This window comes from Camelus ferus, chromosome 11, assembly GCF_009834535.1.
Source record: "Camelus ferus isolate YT-003-E chromosome 11, BCGSAC_Cfer_1.0, whole genome shotgun sequence".
Lineage (NCBI taxonomy): Eukaryota > Metazoa > Chordata > Mammalia > Artiodactyla > Camelidae > Camelus > Camelus ferus.
Genome location: NC_045706.1, coordinates 7,578,960 through 7,595,521, shown reverse-complemented (window position 1 = coordinate 7,595,521; position 16,562 = coordinate 7,578,960). Strand labels below are relative to the sequence as shown.

Here is a 16,562-nt window from a genome sequence, read left to right as displayed (position 1 = left end):
ACTAACTAATACATATAAAATAGATAAACAACAAGTTTATAACACAGGGAACCGTATTCAATATCTTGTGGTAACATACGGTGAAGAAGAATTGAGAACAAATGTATGTATGTTCCTACATGACTGAAGCATTGTGCTGTACACCAGAAATTGACACAACATTGTAAACTGACTGTACTTCAGTAAAAATATATTAAAAAAAAAAAAAACCAGAGATGCTCTGGACTTGGGGACCCCAAACACAGAGGAGGGCAGGTGTGATACAGTAAGTAAAAACAGGGAGTTCAGTGGGTATCAGCAGATGACCCACCTCCCTTCCTCCATGCAATTTTGGAATACAATGCAGCCAGGACAAACAAAAAATAAACTAAAACTATAATGGAGAACAGGAGAAAACCTCAAAGAAACTACAATTAATATCCCTTGAGAGAGAAGATCTTACTTGCATGAAACAAGAATAGGATATTCTTAGAAAAGAAAAGGTCGTGCATGAGAAAGAGCTCTTGGAATGTGAAAATTCCAATAACAATAGACAATAAGAGAAAAATAAGAAGGGCAGAGGGAGAAATCAGAGATTTTTGGGGGGAAAGTAATTACAAAAAATGCTATGTGATAATGTCCCAGATCTCTAAGGCTTAAGTCTCTGAAGAACTAAGAATACAATACAATGAATAAAATAAGATCTACACCGAGAGACACTATGGTGAATTTCAAAACATCAGAAATAAAGAGAAGATCCTAAAAGCTTCCAAAGAAGAAACAAATAATAACAAAGAAAAAAAGAGTAATCCCTTAGAGTGATCTGAGAGGCTGTCATCTCGGCTCCATTCCTCCTACCAAATAAAACATAACTCAACTTAAAAAAAAAAAGAAAAGAAAAGAAAAGAAAAAAGAGTAAGAAGAGAGGAATTCTCAACAGCAACTTCTGAAGCTGAAGAACGGGGAGATAATGACTGCAAAATTCTGTAGGAAAGGATTCTCCATCCTAGCATTTTACACTCACCCAGACTACCGATCAATGTGATGGTAAAATAAAGACAGTTTTCAGTTTCACAGATCCTCAAAAAATTTCTCAGGTACCATTGCCATGAAGCTACTACAGGATGTGCCCCACAAAAAATGAGGCAGAACACCAAAAAGAGGATGATGTCAGATCCAGCAACCAAGGGTTCCAACACAGGATTCTCAGAATGATGGAAAAGCAAGTCCCAAGACAGTCATGCTGTGGAAGATGTAGAAAGCACCCCATTCAGCAGGTCAAAGGGCTCTTGAAAGTATGTCTAGAGAAACATATAAAAAAAAGGGGAGACTAAAAACCATTGTACAGATCTGACCTTATAGAAAGTTACACAGAGGGTGTTTTACAGACCCAGACTATTGCAGGGTATGGGAGATTGTTTCCAAAAACATGAGCAGTTTCAGGAAAACAAAAAGTTGTCAAGAAATTATATAAAAGGAATTATTTCTTGGTTCAAAATGATGATAATTCTTGCTCAGTAGTAAGCAATATTTACAGTCGTAATAGTAAAAACCTCCAATGTAGATTTACCCAAAATTTGAGATACAATCATATTGAGAAGATTAAAGAGAGATAAAGTGGTAATAAAAAATTGAGCTTAAATTCTTATCTTCAAAAGATAAAGTTGAAAATTTATAAACATATATATATGCATATTATTTAAAAGTTAAGATTTAAATGCCCAAAGAAACAAAAAAAAACTTGGAAGTAGTTGCCCCATTCACATCATTTCATGGTATCCAGGGGTGGGATGGGGTGTGGAACACCTTGACAGGGACCATTGCTCTGTTTTTGTTTTTGTTTTTGTTTTTTCCAACTTTGTTGAGGAATAACTGACAGATACCGTTGTACCTATTTAAGTGGACAATGTGATGATTTGCTATGCATACACGTTATGAAATGATTACGAAGATCAAGACGATTAATACATCCATCACCTTAAGTATTAACTCATTTTTTGTTTGTGTGGTGAGAATGCTTAAGATTTAACTCTCAACAACTTTTAAGTATTATACAATATTGTATTATTAACTATAATGACCATGCTGTATATTAGATCCTTTGAACTTTTTCCTCTTATAACTGAAAATTTACACCCTTTAACCTACATCTCCTCATTTCCCTCCCCGTCAGCCCCTGGCAATGACCATTCTATTGTTTATTTGCTATAATCCCTTAATACTTTGATTTCTTTAACCATTTGCTTGTAAAACTGATTCAAATCAATTTTAATTTTAATTTTAAAAAGGGACAGGGGATGCCCAGATATAGAGGGTAACTGATATAAAGCCTACTTTATTATTCTTTAATTTTCCAGGTGTCTATAGAGAGCCTACTACGTGCTAGGCATTAGGCAAAGTGCTTTGCTTGACAGCATATATAGAAAACTGGGAATCTTAAAACCTCTGCTGTTGTAAAATCACGGATCTGCACATTTCATGATCATGGGCTGCCTCTACACAGAAACATCTGGAAACAAATTAAAAAGTTATATTCAAGTGAATGTAACTATTTAGCAATTCCAGGGTAACTGACACAGTTACCACTTTCCAAACATAGCACAGGGCTATTCGGACAGAAAGAGAATAAAGTAAGAGTTATTTTTAAATATTTCTGAGGGAAAAAAAATCTTAGAAGCAGAGGCTGAAACTTTACAGTTACCAATAAGTTACCTCCCTTGGAGGGAGGGGTTACCTAAAAATGTTAGATGTTCATCTGATTAATAGTTAAGTAACTAATCTCCCATAAAAGGCCATAATGTGGTCTGAAAATCTACCTTCGGTAAACCTCTGTGATAAACGTGATAAAGCCATAAAGTGGCCTGGGTGCAAATCAACTGATCCTTCTGCAAATTAGCAGAGCGCCCTGTCAGCTCAGACCTTAATCATGAGCAAAGTCGGTTAAAAACAAATACTCGTTTTTAAAGCCGTTTTTAAAACCCCAAACCGATTTTTAAACATTTCCTTGCACTGGCCAAGGAAACCAATAAACATCTAGAGTTTGAAATTTTAAAAATTATGTAGGAAATCTAGTAAGTACACCTTAAAGCATGTATTAATTTTTTTAAAAAAATAAAAAGATTGGGAAAGAAATGCATTAATTGAAATAGACAGTAAAAGTCTTTCATATCAACATTCTAATTCAATTCAGCTAACATCTGGGAAGCACTTGGGTCACTATTATTGTGTGTCTGTGGAATATGTAGCTTAATTCTCAAAATAAACAATTACTGATTCACCTATCAGTGATGTACCTAAAGACACAGGGTGTGCTCCCAGGATCCAGGGAGGCAGCCCAGCATGGAACCACTTTTGCAGCCCCATCCAGGCTACGTTCAAGCCCAGGTTCCACAGCTCATTGTCTACATACCCCCCAGTTAGGTCAGCCTGTCTGTAAAACGGGTAGAAACAGTATCCACTGATGGGATGTTTGACAAGCCACACGGGAAGTACCGTGTAGCGCCTGGCCCACAGTAAGCACTCCGTCAAGGGAAGCCACTGCGGGTACAAGCTTGACCCACTTCGTCTTAGGGATGTTAGACACACCTGTGAACCTGTGATTGAATTCACTTTATGCTACATCTAAGTTTTCTAAGTTTTTAGCTCATTGACAGATGTTCTTTGTTTTAACGAAGCAATTTATTGCTTCTTTTGCTTTTGCTTTATCTTTACATATCGACCAGTTTACTTTATTTTAACTGCGTGTTTCCTCCGAAATTTTTAAAGGTGTATCTTCATTTTAGAAGACAGCCCTAAAGAACCTGATGACTGGTGTCCTTATAAGAAGGGGAAATTTGGATACAGAGACAGACACACCGAGCGGGAAGATGACAGAGGGGCATGTAGGGAGACCCCCGGTGACCATGGAGACAGAGGGATTCAACTACAAGCCACGGAACAGCATGGGATGCTTGGGGACCAGAAGCTGGAAAAGGCAAGCCTTTCCTAGAGGCTTCAGAGGGAACGCAGACCTACACACACTTCAGTTTCAGACTTCAAGCCTCCAGAATCAGGAGAGAATAAACTCCTATTGTTTCAAGCTGCCCAGTTCGTGGTGCTTTGCTATGGAAGCCCCAGGAATCTGATGCACCTGGTCCTCTCCTTCTGCGTATTCGTTATAGCTTATACTTGTGCATTCCCCGGTGAGCTTTTCAAAAATAACTTCATTTCCCCATGAGGTTATCAAAGTCATGGGCCGAAAACCATCAGTGGCATCCTTGACTCCTCTGTTTATCTTTCACGCCCCTCGTCCAAACCTCATCCACCTCCTCATCAGAAAGTTCTACTTTCGAAACATCCCAAGTTCACCCGCTTCTCCTCACCTCCACAGCCCTGTCTTGGCCGGAGCCAGCACCCTCTCTGGTCTGGGATGCTGAAGGCACCGCCTCCCAGGCCCCTGGCTTGGACGTCCTACGTCAACCCAGTGACTAGGCTGCTTCTTTGCGCCTATAAAGCAGAGTATGTCATTCTGGTGCCCCAAACCTTTCCAGGTCCCTCAGCTGACCTAAGAATAAAAGCCAAAGTCTCCCCAGTGTTACCTCTGGGCCAGCATCTCCTCCCCTCAAGACACACTGGGCTCGGCCACACCTGCCTTCCGCTGCTCCTCGGTATTATCAGGTACCTGATAATTCGGGCCTGCTGTCACCGCAGGACCTCTGCTCAGGCCACTCCCACTGCCTGGATGCTCCTCCCACAGCCACTTAACCCTCTGCTGATCCTCAAGCCAACCTGGTCAAAACATCACCTCCTGAATGAAGCCTATCTGAATCACCTTTAACTAAAACCAGCCCCCCTCCCCAGAGCTGGCCCTCCCGACCCTACCGCCAGCTTCAAGTTTGTTTTTCTTCTCTCCATAGCACTTATCGCCTTCTAACATACCGTAAAAGTGATATTTTATTACATTTCTTGCTTTGTATGCCTCCTTCCCACTAGATTGTAAGCTTCCAGATGGCAAGGCTCTTTGTTTGGTCACTAAGGCAGCCCCAGTACCTAGAACAGGGCCCGGCACACAGGAAGTCCCCCATAAATGTCTGCTCAAAGATCAGGACCCATTTCCGGTCCAGCTCATCATCGTCTCCCCAGGACTTACGATAGGGCCTGCCTCGCACCAATAAAGTCCCCTGGAGGTGGTGGGGTTTTTAATTAAATGAATAAACCAAAGAAAGAAATCTGCTCTGATCTCTCTTTCCCTCCTCCTCACCTTTCCCTGTCTTTCATCATTGTCCCCGACACTGTCGTCTCTGCTCGGGCAGCATGTGTCGTGTGCACTGAGGCCCTAGCTCAGGATGACCCGCACACCCGACTCCCAGTGGTACGTGTCCAGGGGACAGTCCGGCTGGGCAGGCAGCCCAGAGGGCCCATCCCCACGAGGCATCATTTGAGAAGGCACAGTTGGTTGTGCCACCTGAATGGACATGAGGCCCTCTGGGGTGACTGCTGACACCCCACCAACTTCCCTGGGCCCTGCTAGGATGGGGGCCTGAGGGTACGAGGGGCCACTCAAGCCAATGGTGAGAAAGATGAGTCAGAAGGTGGGCGCCAGGGGAGACCACAAGCTGGTGAACACACCGAACCTTCTAGTGGGTCCCTGGAATGCGAAGAAAAGAGCACAGGCTTTACCAGCAGCCAGAAACCTTCCACGTGGGTCTCAGCTCTGCCCTGACTACCTGTCGGGTTAGGGCAGGTCAGTTAGGCCTCTGACTTTAATTCCTTTTCTCTAAAACAGTTTCCCTCTGAGCATACTGAGGGTGAAATGAAACAGTAATTTAATGAAATTAGTAAAATAGGAAAGAAACATTCACAGAGCCAGGGGAACAGAGTCTTCTGCACCGGGGAGGCCGGTGGTTCCGGAACGCCCTGTGATGCACAGGCCGGGCGTCTCTGCTTCTCGGGGCTCCCATTTTCTACTCCGAGTTACCCTGTTCCACTCCAACTTCTTCTTGCTGCACTTGCATTTGTGACGCAAGCTTCTGAGAATAAGCAGCACCTTAACCTCATTATGGCAAATGCTCATTTTCAATTTTCCAAAAGACATGACTTAAAATATTTAGTCCTGTTATTCCCATAAAAAACCCAAATAACCCAAATTCCAGCATCTTGGCTTCCAAACACTGTCTCCCAGATTGTTTCTTGAAGCCAGATGCAGAACAAAAATCCCTTTATCAGAACAAGCACGACATTCCGTGGTTTGGAAACTATACCCACTGCGATTATTTTTGCCTCTGCAGCACCTCGTACACGAGGCCCCAGTGAGGACTTGCTGAGTTACAGCAAGGCTGTACGTAGTCAGAAAGAAGCTGGAGGCGGACACCCAGAGAACTGGGATGGTGGGACTGAACAGACAGGTGATGGCTGAGAAAACAGTGCCGCCCTGGGTGGTCCCCATACACTTCCCGCCAGGATAAACGTGGTCTCCACATTTGGGCAGGTCAGGGCACCGGGTGCCTCAGAGTCAAAGGGGACAGAAAGACAGACGTGTGGGGCGTGCCCATCCTCATGAACTCTGACACCAGGATAGCACTTGGTTCAATGTTCTATGACCAACTCCCTGTGGGTGTATCTGAAGCCAAGGGCATCTTCACAGTTTACACCTTATTGCCCGTAAAAAGATGATCAGAACGCTGGGAGTGGTTTCTAATACCAGCATCCAGGTGCTCTGTAGAATTCCTTTAATGGGATGACTTGCAAGAGGAGCTGTGTTTCATTCCAGTGGTGCGGAGAAATGGCTCAGACAGATGCCTTTTTTGTAACCAGACTTCTCTCCACGGAAGAGGTCTACACCCGTGAGACAAGACCTGGGCCACAGAGAGTCAAATGACGGTGACCAGGCATCACAAAGACATCTGTGGGTGTCAATGCCCTATTGTTTTTCTTGTGACTTCAAAACTCCGATCTGATCATCAACTCTCTTATGTTCCCGATTTTAGGCAAGAATCACGGTGAGATCCTGAGGTCCAGCCACGCCCTCACAATTTCATTTCTTTGGATCACAGGTCAGGCTTATACTTACCATGACTTTTGAGTCTGAAGAATGAGATTGAAACCCAGCCCTTTGAAATGGCAAGCGCTGCTGTCATCTGCTCTAGGCTTTGTAGCCAATGGGGGTGGGATAAGGCACTCAAGGTGTAGTGCTGTCTCCGTATCTCCCTTGCTTAGTTTATGTGCAACGGAAATCTCTCGAGGTCCTTAGAGGCCTCTACTGGGACAGACAGATGATGAACTGCCATTAATGACCCACCTGAATACAAGGTTACCTCCTAAAACCAACCACAGGCAAGCGTTCAAATCGTGATTTTACAGGTCACTGCTGAAACTTCCCCTTTGAGACTTAGAATGTTAATTTCCCATCTGTCCACGATTGCTCCCGGAGCAGAAGCAGCCAGTGAGTGTTTCTTAATATGATCACAGCCTCACAAGTGCGTTAGTATGAAAAAGGATTCCGGGCGCACTGGAAGAATGATCCTAGGTGACAGGACAAAGCTTCGCTCCCTGCTGTAGTGGGTCTCTCCCTTGAATTCTTGAAGATCTCGATTGTCCCAGTGTACTGATGAAGTATAAACCTGGGTTTCTTCTCTAAACTTATATTATTAAATTAACATAAGCAAAATTCCACTTGTGAAAAAGAGAAGTTGTAAGCTGAGTTATAAGATGCTCTTACTCTTTCAAAGTCCTATGCTTAAAATGATGAGAAAAGAATGCTACAGACTGAATGTTTATGTCCCATCAATATTTATATCTTGAAACCTAACCTCCAAGGTGATGGCATCGGGAGGTGAGGCCTTTGGGGTGTGATTAGGTTAGAAGGGCAGAGCCCTCTTGAATGAAATTAGCACTCTTATCACCACTGAGCCACAAAAAAAAAAAATGAAAGAATGCCATTTGCAGCAACATGGATGGGCCTAGATGTGATCAGACACAGTGAAGGAAGTCAGACAGAGGAAGACAAATATCATATGATGTCACTTATATGCAGAATCTAAAAGAAGTGACACAAATGAACTTATTTACAAAACAGAAACCTACTCACAGACATAGAAAACAAACTTATGGTTATCAAAGAGGAAAGCGGGGATGGGGTAAATGAGGAGTTTGGGATTAGCAGATACAAAATACTATAAATAAAATGGATAAACAACAAGGTCCTACTGTATAGCACAGGGAACTATATGCAATAGCTCACAATAACCTATAAGGGAAAAATATGAAAAAGAATATTAATATAGGTATAACTGAACCCCTATGCCGTACACCAGAAACTAACACAACACTGCGAATCAACTCTACTTCAATTAAAAAAGAGACCCCACAGAGCTCCTCTGCCCTTTCACCATATGAGGATCCAGGAGAAGACAGTCATCTATAAATCGGAGGCAGGCTCTCACCAGCGCCTTGATCTTGGCCAGCAAAACTGTGAGAAATAAACCTGTGTTGCTTATAAGCTACCCAGTCTACGGCGCTGTTACAGCAGCCAGAACGGACCAAGACAAAGAGACAGGTGCTTCTGCTATAACACGGTAAACGCAATTCAGTGAAGTCTCACCGTCTGCGAAATCATGCACTGTAAAAACCAAGTTCACAGGAAAAACAAGGTTCAAAACCCATGCAGCTCTGTAATCAGAAGACTAGAAAAGCAATTAATCCTAAAGACACCAGCACACTTAAGGAGACGTTAAATTGTTATAATGATAGAAGTTGACCTTAGAAAAACACGGCAAAGGTGGTGCGATAGATGGGGTGCAAGGAAGAGTGGGAGCTGCTATCGTGGGACCAGGGTACACGGGCCCAGGACCTGAGCGGTAAGCACCTTAGAACAGAGCACGCGGCCACCCTGAGCAGAGCAGCGCGGAGGGACGGGCCCCGTGGACAGGGTCCCTCTGAGGCTTCAGCTGTCGGTGCTCCCTGGGGTCAGGGGCTGGCACCTGGTCCCAGAAAACACTGATGTCCTGGCTAAGACGGTACAGGAACTGACCCAACTTCTGTGTCGTAATGACATCATTCCACATCTGCCCATCACACATGAGCAAATTTGCAATAATAAAACGCCAAGGTGGCCAACTAGCCAGCACCGCTCCTCCCTTTGAGCAGACTTCTTTACGGCAGCCATGGTGCCCTTGGCATCGCGGCAGCTCCCCGGGAACTTCTAAGAGGCCCATACACATGTGCAGCCATGGTGCCGAAACGACGTGGGAATCAGCAAAACAAGATTCACTCAACCTGGGGACGGTGACCCTCGCGTAAATCCATGTGAGATAAATGTCAGAAAAGAGACACACACACGGTTTAATAATCATCCCGGGGCGCCTAGAACACTTTTGGAGCTGTTGACTGGGGCAGTTTTATGGAGTCATTTGGAGCAATGGCTCCAGGTTTAAAGCAGCTTCGATTCATATCCTGCCTCTTCCAGGAAATCTTAACCAAGCTATCCTACTGATCCACATGGCTGTTTTCTATGAGACAGAGGTAATAATAATATAGCCCTTGTCTCACGTCGAGGAATAAACGAAATAATGAAAGTAAAGCGCTCAGCACAGCACCAGTAACTGTCAGAGCTGATTCCCGTTCTCCTTCTGCTGAAGACTGAGGCATTTGGAGGAAAGGGAGTAAATGGGGGCTTTTCATCTTCGCTCTTTCGGTACATAAAGGGCACTTCACTATGGTCAGGAGAATGACTGAATTCTAATGGGCACAAATGTGGCATTTGAGAATTGCTGAGGACGATTCTCTTTCTTCCTCCTTTGGATCCTCACATTCTGTAAAGGTAGCAAAAGTGGGCCTCTCGTCTTAAGCCTCTCAGCTCGTTAGCAGAAGGACCGGGACGCGAGCCGAGCCTGCGTTCTAAGTGGACCACATTCATGCCTGCAGAGCCTGGCCAGCAAAGGGATGGGCTCACCTCACCTCACTCACATCCTGCACTAAATGCATTTAAATACAGTTTCTAATTCTGAGACCTTGGTGTTTTTCACACATAAAATCCCATTAGCTTGACACGCCTACCAAATACTCAGATGTGAGACAAGATGTGGTTATTTTTAAATGGCATTCAAACTGCATGTGTGGGAAAATGCATTTTGGGGCACCCGTGGTGGTGGAATCACGCAGCACGTGGCCCTGATTCTGGAAGGTGGGACCTGCAAACAGAGGCCCTTAAAGCTACCGAACACTTAGAGCAGAAGAAGATGATTCAGTAAATGTTTTAAAATTACGAATCACCTAATTTCATTCTCAAGGAATCCTGTGAGGGCCTGGGACTCCCATTTTTCTGATGAGACAACTGAGGCTCAGTGAGATAATTGTTCCAAGGGTGCCAAAATCTAGAAGAGTCATGGCCAAGGTGCCACACCCAGCCTGCCCACCCTGCCCATGGGATTCCCGACTGGAAGCACAGACCCCCACCCTCTACCCCCACCCCACAAATTTAGGACAACAGGGCCTCTCCATCTCTGACCAGAAGTGTGGATAAACACAAACACTTCCTCTCTAGTAAAGGATAACTCCCTTTATCGAGAAGGAATCCGAGGCATCAGATGACAGCTCCTCTGACCAGTGCAGGAAGCAGCCCTGCACACAGTCGGATCCCACCCTGCTTGACAATGACTCTCTGCTTGGAGGGCTGGAGCCCATGCAGGGTGCTAGAGGCCCTTGGATTAACAGTTACCCCTGTTCAAACTCTGAGAGTTCGTCCTCTGGTAAAAGACTGTCCAGTTTTATACAACCAAATATTTTGTAACAGCTGTTATCAAAAAATAAAAAGAATGAATATTTTTAAAGAAACTTTAGATTTCATTAAAGTCAGTTCTGGAAACATTCTACCTGAATTCTTCTGAATGGAAAAGTGGTGATGGCTGAGTGGTTTGAAAGTCTATCTGATGTGATCACGTGGAGAGAAGAGGTTGGAGTTGGAGCTCCGTTTAGATGTCCCTGAGCCCACAGGCGCCCCAGGAACGGGGAGCTCACCCAGTCTTGTCCGGTTCCCAGCACAGCGGCCCCCGCAGCACATTTACAGTGACCGCTGGTGGAACGAGGTGTCAGCTCTGCTGCTTGGAAGCTGTGAGCCTTGAGTGCAGCCTTGATGGCCCCACGTTGTGGGTGTGAAATGACCACCTCCCTCCCAGGAGGATGGATGAGAGGGTGCACATGTGAAAGGGTTTGGAAACCACACTCAGTCATGAATCAGTTTTGGGGAAAAAAAAAACAACTAAAATATTCAAGAACCACACTATTAGAGAACCATGTGGGACGGCGCAGGATCGAATGCTAAACTGAGAAGGGGTGGATCAGCAGGAGCTGGAGCAGGAGGGAAAAGGCATCCCAAGTGGGTGGGCAGAGCAGCACCCCCACCCCAACAGAGGTGTCCGTGTGCTAGTCCCACAGCCCGTGAATACACGTGGTTATGTGGCAAAGGGAATGGAAGTCTGCAGGTGCTGTTAAGGCAGCTTGAGATGGAAAGGTGATCCCAGATCATCCAGGTGGGCCCAGCGTACTCACAAGGGTCCTTGAAAGTGGAGAAGGGAGGCAGAGGAGGGAACCAGAGAGATGGCAGCGTGAGAAGGGCTCAAGCTGCCATTGCCGGCTTAGAAGAAGGAAGGGGCCACAAGCAAAGGGATGAGGGCACCTCTAGAAGCTGGAAAGGGAAAGAAACATTCTCCCAAGAGCCTTCAGAAGGAACGCAGCCCTGCCAACACCTTGATCCGAGCCCCATGGGATGTCTATCCTCCAGAACTGTTAGAGAGTAAGCCTGTGCTGCTTAAGTGGCTACATTTACAACATGTTGTTAGAGCGGCATGAGGACACTGACCCCAGTGGTGGACCAGGGTTTACGCTGCGTGGGCAGCGTGGAGGGGAAGGGAGCTGAAGGCAGGGGATCTGCTAGGGGAAAGGCCCACAGCCCGGAAGCTCACAGTGTATGGAGGATGCCAGGAGGAGCCCACCTTCCCGGAGCAGAACCTTGACAGCAGTGAGGAAGCACCAGCAGGGAGGCAAGGGAGGACAAAGGCCACTGCCTGCTCATGGCCACAGGGGTTCCACTTCCCTCCTCCCCTTTCCACAGACATCACGTGGAGGTGGACCGACCTGGGCCCAGGAACCAGCAGCATCCTTGTCACTAACTAGTCTCTGGAGAAGGCACGTGTCCTGAGTCTCGGGGCTCTCTCTGTCAAGTGAGGATTCTGCAGCAATGCCCTTCCTGATGTGAGAATTAGAGCTAATTCATGTTACAGGCCAGACACAGGCTGGCCCGGTGCTCAGGGAACCGTCACTATGTCCGTGACCAGAGCAACTAGCGGTGCACCGAGAATCCTCCACACGGCGCCGGTACCTGGATGTTCAGTCTCCCTCGGTGCGCCCCCAGGCCGTAGCGCTTCGAAGTGGATGCATGGAGCTGGAAGTCTGTGATTTTTAAGGTTTCCAGACCAAGGGGTGGGCAACCTGGAAAGGACAATGCTTGTTAAAAACAAGGACAGATGTGGACAGAAACGAACTACTGGCTTTCTAAATCTGGCCACTTGCTTTTCTGTTTTTCCCCTGAAGTCCCCACTCAGCCTCGCAGCCCCACCCCCTGGTATGCCCAGTGTTTCCGGACAAATATTCTCAGTTCAACTGTCAACGTGACGCCAATTTTCTTTCCTGCCGGCATTTCCTTTCTGAGTGTTTTGGTTCTGATATTCTTTGTCTCTGATGCTGTCCATGCTACTGTCTGAGGCTGTTTCCAATTAAGGACCCTTCCACAGAGTGACTGAGCCAGGGCGCATTATTAGTTAGAAATTTCAGAGCGATCCCATGCTTGGGTTCTGCAAATTAATCAGAACTTGTTGATTTTGCTTCAGCAACTCAGGCCTTTGTATTGTGCATACTAATGAGCAGAGCAATATAAACAGAAAAAACGTCTTGTCTTCCACTCTTGGCAAAATCAGTAATGTTGAGAATGGCTACTCCACACAGTTTGGTCCAAGCTGCCCTGGAAGAAGACGTTGGCACTTGGGCAGACCCTTGGCGATTATCCTAGTCCAGCCCTTTGTCCCTGCAGATAAGAGCTTTAACAGAAGCCCTGGGGCCGGGCCCCGGGCCTCCTGACTCCTGGGCTGCTGTTCTCAATACCCACCCTGGAGTGGGGCTAGAAATCTCCAAATGATGCAATCTCCTTCAAATCTGACGCTGGGGAAAGAAAACAAACACTCGGGAATAGAAATGAACAAAATATATTTCTACTAAAAGTATCAGACATCCCTAATGCAAGAGAGGCAAATTTGAAAAGCCCTGTGGGTCACTGCTGAGATGGGAATGCCCCAGGCATGCCAGGGGCACCTGGAGACGTGGGTCCATGACAAACCCCTGCAGGGGAAAGGTACTCTGGTCCTGAGGCTGGAGGAGCCTGGCCAGACAGCAGCCGCAGGGGATGCTCTGCAGGCACCAGGTAAGAAAGTCTGCCCAGGTGCTGCAGGTAGAGGAATTCAGACCTTCCAGGATCTGAGATGCCTTCTGGTCCTCCCCTTGAGATCTCAGAAGAGGAAACCGAGGCCCCAAGACTTGAGGTGAATCATCCAAGGTGTCCCCGCCAGCGGCAGAGCTGCACCTCGGATCCCCGTCTCCAGGCTTTCAGACGATGCCACACTGCGGCCTTGCCCACATCTGCCAGGAGGCTGCCTGGATTGGTAAATATTTACCAGCCATCTGTGCTGCCTACAGAGAGGCAGAGGTACTGGCGAGGAGCACGGCGGGGGAGGTAACGGGTCTGCTGCCGCCCGCTTCATGCTGCCCGGGAACTCGGAAGGCCCCGGGGGGTACCGTGAGCAACGGTGCTCCGTCTGACTTCTGTGAGACGGGCCACGCCCGGTGAGCAGTGACCATGCAGTGCACAGGGGCAGGGGGTGTGCAGTGAGTGGGGACCACAGAGTGAAGGGGGAGCCTGCACAGTGAGTGGCAGGCCGTGGGGCAGACGGGGGTCTAGGCAGCGAGCCTGGGAAGGGGCACGTAGCCAGCGGGGCTGCCCCCACACAGGGCAATCTAGTTCCCATAACCCTCTTCCCTCACTGGGGTCGACCCTGGACAGCTTCCCAGCCTGGAGGTCACCTGGGTCTGACTCACATGAATGTACTTGCTGGTTCCAAAGGTTAACTGAATTATGAGCTGTTCACTGCGCCCACCAGAAGCGGATTCCGTGTCTGGTGACAGAGTCACTTACTCAGAAACCTACACCGCCTGCCTCCACCAGCCGGCCTGGTCCTGGGCCCTGTGATGCGGACTCGGCAGCAGCCAAACCGTATACCCTCCTCGGGGCCTGCGGCCTCGCAGCTCAGTGCCAGCCCAGCCCAGACGGGCGCGGGGCCCCGAGCCCCAGCACTGCCCCGCTCGGCCTCAGGACAGAACTCCGCCTGCTGCTGCTCGCCTCTCTGGGCCAGGGGCCTCCGGGCTCTCAGACCCCAGTGGTCACTGCACACACCAGAGGCCCCAGTCAAGATTCAAGGCAAGGCCTGAGGGTCAAGGTCACTGCCTATCCTCTCGGAGGCTGGCCTCCCAGAGGTCCTTCTACCTGCCACTCAGGGCCTGGCTCTGACCCAGGCTTACAGGTTCCCTCAGCCAGAGCTGCTGCTCCTCTGTCCCCAGTTCTCATCTGCCTCTTACTAGCTAACCTCTTCTCCTTGTCACCCTGTCTCCAGACACAGCAGCATCCCCCAGAATAAAGGCACTTCTAGGGCCCCGAACCCCCGCTGGCTGGGCAGTGGTGGCTGGACCACCCCCATGTCCGTGGAATAGCCTCTGTGCACCTCTGTTCAGCCAGCCGTGCCAGCTTTGGTTTCACAGCCAACAGGGAACAGGGCACTGGTTCTGTCCCCTCCTGCCTGGTACTGTCCCCAACATTTCCACATAAACCAAGCATCAGAAATGCAGAAAGGATCTGCCACCCTGGCGGTGAACCTGTTTCACAGCCACACTGGATTTGTTCCCATCCCCGAGGTCCTTCCTTCTGAGCAGAAAACCTCGCAGGTGGCGAATCCCACCTACTGCATCCAGCTAACGCCTTCTATTTGTATCATGCACACAGTCAGCTCCTTGACAGACAGACAGATAGATGGACGGACACACATATATTTTATTTACTAGCTAAATAAAGCTGTAATTGTTGTCCAAAGCATTTCTTCCAGAAAAAATCTTGTATATATGTGAATACGTTCATTTAAAAAGGAGCTACCGAAATAAAATTTCATCTTCATCAAAATTGCTCTTCTGCTGATATGTGGAAGCTTCACCACATCCTCTCACTGAGATACCCAAGGGGTGAAAAGAAAGCACCATAAGTGGGATATTTCTTGGGTCCACATCTGACAACTCAAAATCACAATGCCTTCTGTCTCCAGGGGATGGACCGTGGTGTACACGTGGCAAGAGTGGAGTCCCATGCAGCGGGCAGCGCCGTCAGCTGCCCCATCAGACGAACGTCCACTCCTGTTCACGCCCAAGATGGTGTGACAGCAGAAGCCAGGAAAGCCACTCCTTCCATCCACAGCACAGCTACCCGCCCAGACGAACACACGTTCTCAGCCTGCTCACAAACGTAGCCTTCCAGGAAACTGAGTAAGGATTCTTTTTTCCTGATCAGAAGACACTATCTTTAGAGAATTTAGTTTTGTTTGGAAGCCTTTTCTGTCGTCCATGCCATTAATAAAAAAACTAGAGAACAGGCACTGTCCTTGACAGACAAAAATGAAGTTACTGACATGCACAGGTTAGCGAAGCTCCTTTGGTTGTAAGAAACCAACGGTAGTTAACTTAAACAGGAAGAGGATGCAGGGATGGCAGGAAACTCACAGAAGGGACCAAGGCAGGGACACAGGGCAGGTGCAGGGAAACAACGCTGATGCAGGGACACAGGGGAGGTGCAGGGACACAGGGCAGGTGCAGGGACACAGGGGAGGTGCAGGGATGCAGCACACGTGCAGGGACATGGGGGAGGTACAGGGACACAGGGCAGATGCAGGGAAACAGCGCTGATGCAGGGACACAGGGCAGGTGCAGGGAGGAACGGATGGGTTCCCCCAGCATGTTCCTGCTCCTCCACAGCACTCAGGGGTCTCTACACTCTACACGTTCTGAAGAAAGCCTGACTCACCTCGTCGCATGTCTGCACACTGGGATCTAAGTGCCCTTAGCAGAGGGAATTGATGCTTGGGCTTCAAGTTCACGTAAATGATGGGCGTGTGGAGCTGCCAGTCCAGCGCAGCAGGAAATACCAACCACGTGCAGCCTTGTGAAGCCATGCTGTACCAGTTCCTCTGGCCACCTTCCCTCCCTACCCAACCCCAAGGGTCTGCACCTCTGTCTTGACTTCCTCTCCATCCGTCCCTCCCTTGAATTTTTGCATTCTGCGCTCTGGCTTCCATCTCAGAGCCCAGTGGCTCTCCTCAGTCGGTGGCCCTCTTGGACTCTTCAGACTCTTCTTGGGCCCCCTTCAGTCTGCTCCCTCTTGGCTACTCCCCAGCCCCACCCCGAGGTTTCCATGACATGACAGCTTTCTGGGTCTCCCTTTCCTTCTTCCTCGTTTGAGGGGAGCC

The 16,562-nt window shown here is 47.9% G+C and overlaps 1 protein-coding gene across 2 annotated transcripts in view; it reads right to left on the bottom strand.

The window, feature by feature from the left end:
- The window catches only part of CPXM2 (carboxypeptidase X, M14 family member 2), a 121,008-nt gene that overhangs the window by 78,631 nt on the left and 25,815 nt on the right, over window positions 1-16,562 (bottom strand). For both annotated transcript variants that reach the window (XM_032490707.1, XM_032490708.1), the window contains one exon: window positions 12,332-12,441. In XM_032490707.1, the coding sequence (XP_032346598.1) occupies window positions 12,332-12,441 (110 nt within the window). The remainder of the gene's footprint in view (window positions 1-12,331; window positions 12,442-16,562) is intronic.